Source organism: Ornithorhynchus anatinus, chromosome X1, assembly GCF_004115215.2.
Source record: "Ornithorhynchus anatinus isolate Pmale09 chromosome X1, mOrnAna1.pri.v4, whole genome shotgun sequence".
In the NCBI taxonomy this organism is placed as follows: Eukaryota; Metazoa; Chordata; class Mammalia; order Monotremata; family Ornithorhynchidae; genus Ornithorhynchus; species Ornithorhynchus anatinus.
The window spans coordinates 34527497-34541512 of NC_041749.1; the positions used below are offsets into that span (position 1 = coordinate 34527497).

The following is a 14016-nucleotide window of genomic DNA, read 5'->3' on the forward strand; positions in this document are numbered from 1 at the left end:
CTTGGCTTCCCTAGCGCCAGCTTTTCCACCGTGCCCCGATCTCGTCTACCGTGCCGCCAACCCTTAGCCGGGAACTCCCTTCCCCTCCATATTCACCAGACCCCCACCTTCCACACCCCGAAGCCTTATTAAATTCCCATCTCCTCCAAGAGGCTTTCCCCGATTAAGCCCGCTTTTCCCGGCTCCCTCTCCCTTCTGCACCATCTATGCATTTGGGTCTGTGGCCTTTGGGCATGTGGTATTATTAGCACTTATGTACATCTATTTAAATGATATATTATAAATTATTAATATTAATGACTCTCTCGCCCTGTAGATTGTAAGCTCACTGTGGGCAGGGAACTTGTCTGTCTCATGTCTGTCTCATGTCTACTCTCCCAAGTGCCTAGTACAGTGTTCTGCGCGTGGTAAGCACTCAATCAATACCATTGATCGAGTGATTGATTGATTCATCCTCAACCCAGATGTGGAGGAAGAGAGAAGGAGTTTATTTGCCGTAATGCTCCGTGGGCACGTCGAGGCTAGCCGGGCACCGGCAAGGGAGGAGGCATCAAACATTATAAGGATGGTTGTAAGCATGGCCTACTGGATGGAGCCCGGGCCTGGGAGTCAGAGGACCTGGGTTCTAATCCCGGCTCGGCCCCTTGTCTTCTGTAAGACCTTGGGCAAGTCACTTCACTTCTCTGTGCCTCAGTTCTCTCATCTGCAAAATGGGGATGAAGAATGGGAGCCCCACGTGGGGCAGGGACTCCGGCCACCCAGTTTGCTGGTATCCACCCCACTGCTTAGCACAGTGCCTGGCACATGGTAAGCGCTTAACAAATACCCCAATTATTATTATTGTAACCGAGGGTATGCCCGTTCTATTTATCGTATCGATTGACACCTAAATGATCCTCACTCTGGAAAGGGTCGACAAAAACACCTGCGGGCTGGGAATGTCTCTGCCGACTTGATTGTACTGTGCTCTCCCAAGTGCTTAGTGCAATTGTCTGTTGACGGTAAGTGCTCAGTAAATTCCACTGATCGATACTCTGCACTGATGAAGGAGCAGATCCCCAATATATTCTGCTGTATCCCAACTATAGAAAGGAAACGGTGGCTAGTAGAGCAGTAGAGAGAAGCGCCTTAACTGATGCTTCGCCAACCCTGCCGTCTGTTACCTCTTAAGACAGGTCATGTGAGGAAGCCCATAGTGAAATCCCCCCGGGATGCAGCTGGTGATAGAGCAAATGGCAAGCTTTTTGTCATTTTTTACTTCTAGAGAAGCTGAGTGGCCCAGTGGACAGAGCCCGGGCCTCGGAGGTCCCGGATTCCAATTCCGGCCCCACCGCTCGTCAGCTGGGTGACCTTGGACAAGCCCATTCGCTTCTCTGGACCTCAGTTAACTCATCTGTAAAATGGGGATTAGGACTGTGAGCCCCATGTGGGACATGGAGTGTGGCCAACCTTATATCTACCTCAGCGCTTAGTTCGGTACCTGGGAACATAATGAGCACTTGAGAAATACCATTTAAAGAAAAAGTAAAAAGACCTGATTTGCGGCTCAACTCCTTACCTTTATGCCCACACACATTATAGAAAGAATAAACACATGGACAAGAAGCTTAGCTGCTTTGGTTCCTGCCGAGTAACGTTAACAACTGGTGCTGGGTTTCTTAAAATGAATCATAGAGAGGGGGAAGCAAACGAGTATGAGTACGTCCTGGGGCCTCCTCTTGGCTTGGCCTAGTGGCTAGAGCACAGGCCTGGGAGTGAGAAAGACCTGGGTTCTAATCCTGATTCCACCACTTGTCTGCTGTGTGACCTTGGGCTAGTTGCTTACTCTCTCTGACCTTAATTCCCTCATGGGTAAAATGGGGATTAAGACTATGAGCCCCATGTGGGACAGGGACTGTGTCCAATCTGATCAGCTTGCATCTATTCCGACACTTAGAACAGTACTTGACACATAGTAAGCGCTTAGAAAAATCATTGTTATTATTATCATTATTATTAATGATAAAAAGGGAAACTTTTCATCTTTTCCTCTGGGGAGGGCCGAAATGGAGTCAGATGCCCATGAAGAAATCACGTTTCCGTTTCCCCTTGCCTGCCGCCTTGAATCTCGGCTGTCACGTGTGGCTTTTGGCTTATCCGGCTCTCCTCTTCTCCTTTTTCAGGTGGCCACTTCTTCCACCGCAACTCCCTGTCTCCTCGGAGCCTGGTGTACGAGAGCGAATTCTCCACTATTGAACCTTCCTTGGACATGTACGACGAGAACAAAACCTGATGAAAAACGGCCGTTTGGGGCTCCCTTTTTCTTTCGGTTGGTTTATCGTAATTGTTCTTATTTGATATTCTTCTGTCGGTGTCTTGTTTTGGAGAAAGACCTGCATTTCTGGAGCTCCGGCTGGGTTTGGCATCGGGGTGACAGACTCGGAGCTCGTCCGAGCTGATCTTTTGAGCACGACTTTCCTGCGTCGATGAATTACCTTAGAAAGCGTAGAGCCGCAAAAGTCGCCGCCCCAGCCCTCCCCCCAACCCTTTCCCCAAAGGTTGAAAAGTTTTGAAAAGTGAGCTGTGAAACTCCAGCTGCATCTCTGCTGAAGCGGCTTGGCCCCCGGCCCCGATTGTTCATTTTCTATTGCAAACGTGTCTCTCGAATAGGCATAAGCTGTTTGGTCTGTGGGGCTTTTTTTATTATCGTAATCCTCGTGATAATGAGTTATATTGTGTGCTGAGTCTGCCAGGTTAACTTTCTCGCTGGCAAAGGAGATCACAAGCTGCTACTACTAAATGTGTTCGGTTTAATTCTTGGTTCTCTCCTTTTTCTTACTGTGAAAAGGCCTCTTTGTAAAGGACCTGTGGGAATGCATAGCCTTTTGTACCTGATTTTGGCCAGCTGGGTTGATGACTGACTGACTCGAGAGCCTCGGATGCCGGTGAGGTCTTTATTCAATCGCCCACATTTTCCTTTTCCGTTGTTCACCGTCGAGGGGGAAATAAGTCAGAGACCGCTTTCGCGAGCGCCAAAACTGCTACTGTGGTTCCAGCTCGCCTGCCGGCCGACTCTTCGGCTAAAGATACGGACGGCGTCGACTCGTTCGCGCTTCTCTGTTCGTTATGGGGTCTGGATCTTGTGGGAAACGCCCCAGAGTGGTCTAACTCAAAAACCTTCTTAGTTTTTCGCCGAGCAGTTAAAGCCACCCTCATGGACTCAGGTTCCAGTACGCACCGTACCCTGGGCTGACTCCGTTCAGCAATAATCCCTTCCTGTCATCCTTCACGGTGGGAAACGAAGAAAGCAGAAAGTCCGAGAGTACGGAGAGCCAAGTCGATGCACCCTCAAGGCATGAGCGAGGGGTTTCGGCCGGGGCGGGGCAAACCAGAGAATCCGGTGAGTCTTTGTCAAGTCCGCAGTGACGAGAGCGGAAGAGAGGATAAAAATGCCCTCTACAAGCTTCCAAGAAGGCGGTACCGCTCACCGAAGCAAAAAATATATGTGTAGAAACGAGTATCTGAGTGTCCTTGAAAACAGATCTATAGAACATGTCTATGCACTTTTGCTACTGAATACTGAATCGTTTCATTTGCTTCTCCATTTGGATGGGGTTTCTCGTTTAGAGTGGTAAATATGGTTGTGACTTTGTCGTGTGATTGAAATCTGAAGTTTACATACACCTTGATTTATTGTTAACGGTAAACCAAAGAGAGAATGAATCATCTCTCCTGGTACCTTCGTTCTATTCAGCCCAAGCTGCAGATGAACACTTGCGGTGTTTCCTTCGGCCGCCAACTCTGTTAGCCTTTGTCCTGCTTTGTAGCGCGGCGCAGCTCTGACTGAAACACAGATGGTAACGACGGAAACTCTAAGCTGAGGAAGTTGCGTCTATATCGGAGCAAACTTTGAACCCATTCTACTACTAGGAACCAGGAGCACTGTTGAATCTCGAGTAATTCTAGGGGAGAGTAATGCGGACTTTTAAGGGATTGCCAACGTTGTAGTCTTTTTATCATTTTCAGTGGTATTTGTTATGCCCTTACTCTGTGCTGAGCATTGTATGGTATATGCAAGGTAAAGAGGTGGACACGGTTCCTGTCCCACATGGGGCTTTCGGTCTAAGTTGGCCAGAGTAGGATTTAGTCCCCATTTCACACATGAAGGAACCCAAACACAGAGAAGTTTAGAAACTTGCCCGAGGTCACATCGCAGACAAGTGGCAGAGTCAGGATTAGAAGAATCCAGGTCCTCACAGGCCCATGCTGTCTCCGCTAGGCCTCGCCGCTTCCCTTAGAGGCAAGACAAAGCTACTTTGGGGGAGTTTTAATCTTCATAGGGTCAATTAACAACGGAAACATCTGCTTTTTAAATGGATTTACCAGAAAGAGAGTTTAAAATCGGCCGTGTCTGCATGGGGCCCCGGGGATGTTTTGAATGTGCACGGGGCGAACCCGATTTTAAGCGCCAGGGGAAGCCTACCACAGGCTGCCTCCCAGTTAATCACCGGTCATCCTTTGAGCAGTTACTGTGCGCAGAGCACCGTACTAAAGGCTTTCACCACTACAGACAGACCGATCTTCCTGAGGCACCATTCCACTTGCCCTGCCTCCACCCCCAAAGCGTGATGTCAGCCGACCCTGATCGGCAGATGGCACTTTGGACATTTCAGCGCACCCAGGCCGTACCCCTGGTTGGGCCCTAGACCCCGACAATCCGGGCGGGCTGGCAGTAGGGTTAGAAGAGCAGCGAGTATGTCCCGGCAGTGAGGACCGAGCAACAAATCACTCTGTTATTAGCTGACTTACGAGGCAGTTTCATTAAGGCCATTAACTGCGAATCCTGAAAGATCTTCCCAGCCTGAAGTCCGGCTCGCCCTGGGCCGCCTGGACCGTTGCGAGTCGGCAGAGAGCGGATCAATGGAACTACTCCGTTTCAGGAGGCAGCCAGCCATCGAGTTTCATTTGGATTTGTTTTATCAATCTGACAAATAGGAGAATTGTCCATTGAATTCCGTTTGATCGTACGAGACCGAGCCATCTCTGCTGGAGGAAGCCGCCGTAAACATTCGCTCTCTGATCTCAAAGGGAGGCCCGGTTTCCATCTAAAACGGGGTCATCTTTCTGCACAGACGTGAATGTGCCCCATTCTTGTTAAGAAGGGACATGGGACCCTTTTTTAACTTGTCAGTCAGTCGATCGTGTTTGTTGAGCACCTGCTGTGTGCAGAGCACTGTATTAAGCGCTTGGAAAGTACAATTCGACAAAAGAGAGAGACAATCCCTACCCACAGCGGGCAAATCTGATGCGATTCACCCCCTCAGACAATAGCCGCCCTTCGACTTGCCGGCCCGACTCTGAGGAGAAGCTCGCTCGGCCGATGCTATGGGCCGACCGATTTTTCTAAGCTTCAGTGGACACTTCCTCTCGGTCGCGAGTCCAAGCACCGCGGTTCCAACCGCACAGTTGATTGCTCGGAGGAGTGCATGTTTTTAAACTTGGCCTTTATTTTGTAAGCTGAATGCTGTTATTCTCTACTCAAGAGGCTCTGTCTGACTCTTGGCAAGTAGGGATTTTATTATTATTATTATTGTTATTATTAAGTATGCCCTTAGGAATCTCCCTCTAAAACGTTTAGTTTGATTTGCAGGGGAGAGGCAAATAGTCAAACTATTTGAATATTTTTAATTCACCACCACCCATTTTCAACATGCTGATATTAAAGGACTGAACCGGCGAGGAGAGCCAAGACCAACCTCCAAGCCTCGTCCTCCTGCGGTGATCGATCACTCCGGTGCCTGGCGGGGTCCCAGTAGAAAACAGTAATGTTTGCTCTCCGAGCGCTTTGTGGAGGCCTCAAGACAGAGCGTCTTGATGTGAGGTTTAACTGTTTCATGTTAAAAATGGGGCCAGTGGATCGATGGTTTTATCAACTTCCCGAGTAAGAAGCTACCTTGCGAGCCTTTCTAATCAGATTTCTCAAGCCGGAAGGCCAAGAAACAGGTGCCTAGAATAAACCTGTTACAAACCCGTTCTTACTACGAGACTGGGGAGGTTTTCTCATCTCGTGGCTAAGGAGGTGGGGTAGGAGGAAAGAAGCATTTGCAAGGTATTTCCATTACAGAACAGATTGTTTTGTGGAGTAATAGCCGCTTCCTGTAGTGTCCGGTAGTTGGAGAGAAGTGAGCACATCCTTCCTGCCTAACTAGGAAATTTATCTCTCAGGAGCTTTTTAAATGGAACCTAGGAACAGTCATTAATCAGTTACAAAACACCCAAGTGATTACAATTCTAACAGAAAACAAGGTGAATAATAGTTTCAGTGTGCTCCTGGGATCGTCTGTTAATCATGGTGGCGTAGTGGAAAGAGCGCAGTCCCGGGAGTCAGCGGATCCTGAAAGTCAGAGGATCTGGGTTCTAATTCCAGGTCCGCCGCTTGTCTACTGTGTGACCTTAGGCAAGTCACGTAACCTCTCTGGGCTTCAGCTCCCTCGTCAGCAAAATGGGGATTAAGACCGTGAGCTCCTCCTCTTGGGGTATAGACTAGGTTCAACCTGATTAGCTTGTATCTACACCAGCGCTCAGTACAGTGCCTGGCACAGAGTAAGCCTATAACAAATTCCATTAAAGAAAAAAACCAACAAACTTCCCTCTAAAAGACCAGATTGCTGAATGTTCCGTGAATAAACCTGTTCATGAGTTAGACATTTTGTAAGAACTTCTCAGACTTGCGTGTGTTCACACGCGCTCTCTCCTGTACACGGAGGATCTTTTAAGTTTCGTGCAACAAGATATGTGGAATTAATCTCTGCTATCAGTTTTTAGAAGTCGGAAATACAGTACTCCTTAAAATCTTATCTCACTGCTAAATCAAGCAGCCTCCCTTTCTGATGGATTGATGCCAGGAGGTCAGAGACTGAGAATAAAAGTTCAGCGTGCGGCTGATGCCCGGTAGATTATAAACAACAACGGGTCCACAGACTGTAAGGGAGTGCATTCTTCCCTCAGCGTGTAGTAAACAAGTCGTATTGGAAAGCAGGCAAGAAGATGCCTCCCGGAATTTCTCCGAGGGCTATCCTGGGAAGCTTGCACGCCCGTCCTTCAGGAATGTCCCAGAGAGACTCAGGTGGGGAAAGAGAAACAGGAAATGACCAGTATTTTTCCAGTAGTGGAAATAATGTCAGAGTTCAATCAACCAGTGGTATTTATTGAGCGCTTACCGCATGCGGAGCCCCGTACTAGGCGCTTGGACAAGGACAGTACCTAGAGTTGCTAGAGGTGATCCCTGCCCATGAAGATTACAGTCTACATTAAATTAGATTACGGATAGGGGAGAGAGTGGAGTATAAGACTATTTGCATAAATAGAGAAGCAACATGGCCTCGTGGAGCCTGGGAGTCAGAAGGACCTGGGTTCTAATCCCCGCTCTGCCACTTGCATGCTGTGGGACCTAGGGCGAGCCACTTAACTTCTCTGTGCCTCAGTTACCTCGTCTGTGAAATGGAGATTAAGACTACGAGTCCCCTGTGGGAAGTGGATTGGATCCAACCTGATGAGCTTGTCTCTATCCCAGCGTTTAGTCCAGTGCCTGGCACATAGTAAGCGCTCAACAAATGCCATTCAAATAAATGCTGTAAATCTAAGTAGTCTTAGATTGTGAGTGCACCAAGGAACAGAGACCGTGTCTACCCCTCACCTGTGTATTCTCTCCCAGTGTTTGGTACAGCGCTCTGCACACAGTAAGCTCTTAATAATACTCTCGCTACTATTCCTTCGGCTGTGGGACTGGTTCTGGTCTAAATGTGATTAAGCTCAGAGTTCATTTCAGTAATGTGCATTTTTCGTCAACCTTAGTCAGGACTCTTTTGCGTGTTTTTTCTAAAGGAACTTCAAGGAGTTGCAAATAAATGTTAGTACCCTAGGCAAGCAAACCCCAAGGCTAAGAAAATATGAACATTGCCCTGCCCTCCCTTAATAGCTGTGCAGAATCGCCCCTCCCGCCCCCTACCCCCATCTTGCCTCTCCCCTGCTCTTAAGTTTAGGTCCCAGTGGTATTGAGGAATCTCCCCTCCCTCCCCACCCGCACCGTACTAGATGCTTGGACCTGGAAGTTAGGGTTTCTTTTGTGTAAACATTCCACAAACCAAATGTTTTGTTCTGAACTGCATTTTCTATTTTCAGTCAGATTAACTGTCATCAAGGAAGCTGTAGTTAGATGATTTTAGCTCTCGATTTCCTCCTTATTGTAGACTAGACCGGATCATTTTAAAAAACTTATTCGTTTTTTTCCCATATTGTAAGCTACCCTGGGTAAAGGGATTGGGAAATACCACTATTAATTATGCATTCAAATGGGGCAGTTTATATTGCAGAGGATCATAAAATGTATATGTATTCGTATGTACTGTGAAACTAAGTAAATGCAAAAAAACAATGGTGGGGAAATGGTGAACAGTATCGAAACCTCTCTGAGCCTTCAAACTCCATCAGATATCACACCTACCTCACAGGGTTTACATGAGGAATCATTTTGATGTATTAAAGTGAGATTACTAGATGAACCGTAACTGTTATGCATCATTGCTACCGTTTTCCCCAAACCCCAGAATTTTATTCTTTGGTGGACGCTCGTACCCTTCAGGCGGGAATCTTCCTGACTTTTTCTCTCTTTGAAAATGGCCTTGGCTCCTGTTTACGGGGAGGGATTCTGACCCGGCTCAACGGGAAGATCGTACCGTACGATGTTTTCCCGATCCTGCCGGAGGCGGCAAGGAGGGGTCTGTCTGAGCCCCAGCCAAGGGACGCAAAGTGTCCGACGTGATGACCAGGGTGGCCACTGAGATGTTCTTTCACCACCTTAATCTCCCTGCCGTGCTGCGGCCTGGGAGTTTTTGCTGTGGGCAATGACATCTAGTGGAAAGGGAGAGGAAGGAAAGCCCGAGTCTGTTGACCAGACCCCATTTATAAGAGTCAACATCAGCCAATTTCATCCAGGAGCAATACTCTGCTCCCCAAAACAGAGCTAAACCCCATCTGCTAGGCAAGGCTTCTTGAAACCTGCCTCCACTCCTGTCAGTTGTTTGGTGTCTTCCTAACTCCCTCCCTCTCGCCCCCTCACCCAAGTTTCCTCTCCCTCGGGCGGCCCATTCGCTCCTTGAGTGGGGTTCAGTCGGGGTTGCGCTGTAGGGAAACCTGATCATTAGGGAAACCTGATCAACCAGCCCACCCTCCTTCTCTGATATCGGATCAAGGAGAGAAGCGCCATATTCTCTAATGGCCCTAGATTTTGCCCAGGTATTGATCAGGTACACGGATCCTCAGATTTGTGGAAGCTTCATTCAGACCTCTGCCCCGAGGGCTTCCTCTTTCATCCCTTTTTCATTCTTCCACATGCGTATACCTCAAAGGAATTCAAGGCTGACAATTCAGGGATGAATTTAGAAGCAGAACAAAGTAGTTGTCCGTTTGTGAGACACATTCCCTTCCCTTCAAAAGAATTCCCTCCAATTAAGGCATGGCGGATTCGCCTCTGCAGATCCTTTTCTCGCAGAGCTGTTACGTCTTGTCTTACCTTCCCCACCCCCCGCTGCTCCCGGAGAGTGTAGTGAAGAAATTGGAGACATGTTGGCTGAGGAGAGAAGCCATCCGAAGCATTTCTCTTCTCAACTTGAGCTAAAACTTGGCCGTAATCCTCGAGGAACAGAGCTGCCAGGTTGCCGGGACCAGTACCGCTAGTAGAGTGTAAATCGACACATTCCTCATCGGTACAAGAGCCGGTTTGTTAGGAAGGATGGTGCGCACCGGTGACCTTGGCGGACCCTAATTAGCTTCACCGCCAGCTCAGCAAGGCCATCTTCGGCTGTTCGGGGGGGCTGCAGGGTCTTTTAGCTCATCTTCCTCATCTTACCTCTCCCAAAGTTCTTTAGAAATCAGCTACCGAGGAGCTGGCTGTGCACGTCTGCCCTGAGAAATCGGAGTCGTGTTGGATGGAATCTTGATGGGGAAAAAAAATCCATCCAGAGCCCTTTTCTTCTCAACCTGAGCTAAAGCCTGGTCGTAATCCTGGAGGAACAGAACTGCCCGCGGTTCAGAGACCAGTAGTTCTGGCAGAGTGCAAGTCGACACGTTCCTCATCCGTCCAAGAGCCGGCTCGTTAGGAGAGCGGGGGTCTGAGGAAGAAAAGCGTCCATCGGCGACCTTTGGCGGACCCTAATTAGCTTCACCGTGAGCTCAGCGAGGCCATCACCAGCTCTTCCGGGGCCTACAGAGCCTTTTAGCTCATCTTCCTCATCTTTTCTCTCCCGAGGTTTTTTAGAAATCAGCTACCTAGGAGCTGATTGTGCATGTCTACCCTAATGTAGTCATAGAGCGTTCCTTGCTTCTTCCTAAGCCATCCGATCTGTTTGCTTAACTTTTGCTCTGTCCTAAACTAACTCTTTTGGGCATTCGGGACGTACAGTACAGTCAAACCTTACTGAGGATTAGGAGAAGGCTGTGTCTTTCATTCTGATTATTCCATGAATAATCCAAACGGCAGAGCGTATCATCCTAAAAAACAGTTTTCTTTTTTTTTCTGGAAAGCAAGCACACTTTTTCCGTCCGAAAGCAGGCGGCTGACCACACTCATGAGATTTATAGAGCAGATCGCTAGAAGCTCCCAGAATCAAAGTCACTCTGACCTTGAGCCAGGGTTTCGGCTTGCCGAGTGAACGTAGTGTATATTACCGAGGCTGCACCGTATTAGAGAAGAACAGATGGGACGTAGCCTCCATCTGGCAGCTAAGCGTGTCAATGACAAAGCTACGCCCTTCTGACCCAGGAAGCCCAGGTTTGGCAAGAACTGTAGCTCTTTTGCAGCTCAGGTACTCTGGGAGAGAGGGTGACCCTTCTTAGATCCAGTAGGAGGGTATCAATCAGTGGTATTTACCGAGCGCTTGATCAAGGTGGACGATTTGCGCCAATTCTTAGAGCACAGCTAGTGCCTCCGAAACGTCCCCGACTCCAACTTCAGGGAAGACCTGATGGCTGGAGCTTTCCCAGGAGGGAGGGATGGGAAAACGGCTCCACTGAATGAGGTCCTGGACTTGTGTCCTCCTTCTAGGAGGCCGACAGGGCCACCGCCCGAAGCCGACAAGTCACTCCTTCCTGTGCCCTTTTAATGACAGACCCAGGTCACTGAGCAGATACCAAACCTCTTACTCAATTCACGCACGGGATGACCCGTTTAGTTCCACAGATGACTTCTCATCGTCGTCCGACCCAAAGCAGTTGGTTGAAATTCAGGTCAAATTCAGCACTCCCCACCCCATCGTCTTTTCGTCCTTGGGGTCCCCTAAAGACCGCCAGCTCTCGGTCGCCGCTAACTATGCACAAAATCTTTGGGGGTGACGGCAGGGAGAGGGGAATCATTTCCTGTAATAGTACAAGAGACCTTTAAGGGAGTTTTGTGTTTATTTTTAATTCCAGAGAAGAAAAATGACACCGTGTCATCGTATTTTAAGGGATGAAAGGGGAGATTCTATGCATTTGAATTCATATTCACTTCAGGATGGACTGTACCAGAAATAATAGACGTAGTCAGGTGCAATTTTGGTAGTTAGCAGAGATTCTGGTAGAGAGAGATGGAGCGAGGCTTTGTCTAGAACAGACACCTGTAAGCAACGTGTTAGCCAGTCTCTTGACAATCAGATCTTTCAAGTCCATGTGAAACGTAGCTTGACGGCGACAAAACTTCTTGGTCCACATGTTTTGATGTAAGTATAATGCAGTAGTGAAATTATGTGGTATATACCAATATGCTAATAGTGTATACCTGTAAGTTTGGGTTTGCTAATGTAATACATTTCAATAAAAAGCTATTAAAAACGTTAGCCTGGAGTATCTTTCAGACGAGTGAGTAGCGTTCACTGAGCACCTGTGTGTGTTGCCCTGTCCCGAACACTTGAGTTAGAGAAGCAGCGTGGCCTAGCGGATAGAGCACTGGGCTGGGAGTCAGAAGGTCCTTGGTTCCCATCCCGGCTCTGCCGTTTGCTTGTGTGACCTTGGGCGGGTCACTTTTTTTTTTAAATGGTCAAGCGCTTACTATGTGCCAAGCACTGCTCTAAGCGCTGGGGTAGATACAAGGTAATGAGGTCGTCCCACGTGGGGCTCACAGACTGAATCCCCATTTTGCAGATGAGGTGACTGAGGGACAGGAGAGTGACTTGCCCAAAGTCACACAGCTGATAATGATAATAATGTCGGTATTTGTTAAGCGCTTACTATGTGCCCAGCACTGTTCTAAGCGCTGGGGTCGATAGAAGGGAATCAGGTTGTCCCACTTGAGGCTCACAGTCTTCATCCCCATTTTACAGATGAGGTAACTGAGGCACAGAGAAGTTAAATGACTTGCCCAAGGTCACCCAGCTGACAAGCGGCAGAGCCGGGATTAGAACCCACGTCCGCTGACTTCGAAGCCTGTGTGCTCTTTCCACTGAGCCACGCTGCTTCTCAACTTCTCTGTGCCTGTTTCCTCATCTGTAAAGATGGGATGAAGACTAAGAGCCCTCTGTGTCCATCCTGATTATCTTGCATCTACCCCAGCGCTTAGTACAGTGCCTGGCACATAGCAAGAGCTTAACAAATGCCGCAGTGATTATCACGGAGATGTGATCCCTGCCCTGGTGGAGCTTACAGTCTAAGGAAACAATCCATTCACGAGTCTGGATTTCAGCTCATTCCCAGATGCCGTCGTCACCGAATGGTTTAGGGAGGGGGCTGGTAAGGCATGGCTCTCTAGTCAGATCCGCCTCTTCTTGGACTTTCATTCAGTCGTATTTATTGAGCGCCTGCTGTGTGTAGAACACCGTACTAAGCGCTTTGGAAGTACAATACAGCAATAAAGAGAGACAATCCCTGCCCTCAACGGGCTTACAGTCTGGGGGGGGGGAGGTGGTGAGGGGGTGGAAACAGACATCAAAACAAGTGAACGGGCATCGATGTAAATCCAGTGAGGCTCTGGAGAAGGGCCTCGGGTCCCGGCTTCCAAACGCTGTGAGGCCTGGGACCACGCCCGGTCCGCCTACCTCAGCTCACCTAAAGTCTGCAGCAGATGGCTCTTTCCAGCCCTTCCTTGCGGTGGGCAGGGAGGGAGGATGGGCAGAGAAAGACAAACAGTATGCCCAGGGCCTTCTGCAGGATGAGGAGGGGAGGGACTGACCCCCAGACAGCCAGGGTGGCCTAGTGCATCCAACTCAGGGCCTGGGAGTCTGAAGGACCTGGAGTTTAATCCCAGCTCTGCCACCTGTCTGCTGTGTGACCTTAGGCAAGTCACTTCATTTTCCTGGCCCTCGGTTTCCTCATCTGTAAAATGGGGATCACGACTGTGAGCCCCACGTGGCCCACGGACAGTGTCCAACCTGATTATCTTCTCTCTACCTCAGTGTTTAGTACGGTGCCTGGCACGTAAGCACTTCAGTGCCATTTCAAAACATTAAAAAAGGCCAAGATCTGGCTCTTCACCTTGGTGATCCTTGGTAGGGGGAGGAACTGGGGAGGCTCTAGGCCCCAGCCGGCCAGACCCACATCATTCGGACCACCCACCCTGTGCCTTTTGGACTTCGGGGAGAAGAAGCCCCCCACCCTTGATTCAGCTGCCCAACCTGGAGGCCCATGTGGGCTCTCCAGCTCTCTGAGACCCGGAGGGAAAGAGGCAGGCTTGGGCCTCCAACCGGGGTGTTGCGGCGAAGGCGGGCGCCGTGACCGGGAGCCTCCGGAGCCCCTTTCCCCGCCACCCACCCACGACAGAACGGCGCGACCTAAAACCGTCACTGAACTGGGAGGGTGGAAGAGATCTTTCCATCCCCGGAGACCCCTGAGTGGGAGGACCCGCTCTCCTCCGCTGGTGGGCCCGGGCACAGGAGAGGGACAGTGCCGCTGCGGCCCGTGCCCGGTCACGTGGGCACTGCCCTGTGCCATCCCTGAGGTGAGGGAAGGGGGTGAGAGAGAGAGGAAAAGCCCTCCTACCCAAAGCCCTCCCCACAACCTTCCTCTTTCCTT

At 49.4% G+C, this 14016-nt stretch overlaps 1 protein-coding gene across 1 annotated transcript in view; it reads left to right on the forward strand.

Annotated features, from left to right (window-relative positions):
• RNF130 (ring finger protein 130) overlaps positions 1 to 4141 on the forward strand; it is a 111504-nt gene extending 107363 nt beyond the window's left edge. Inside the window, exon 8 of the mRNA XM_029049766.1 lies at positions 2163 to 4141. Coding sequence (XP_028905599.1) covers positions 2163 to 2272 — 110 coding nt within the window. The 3' untranslated portion in view covers positions 2273 to 4141. The remainder of the gene's footprint in view (positions 1 to 2162) is intronic.
• The last annotated feature ends 9875 nt before the right edge of the window (positions 4142 to 14016 follow it).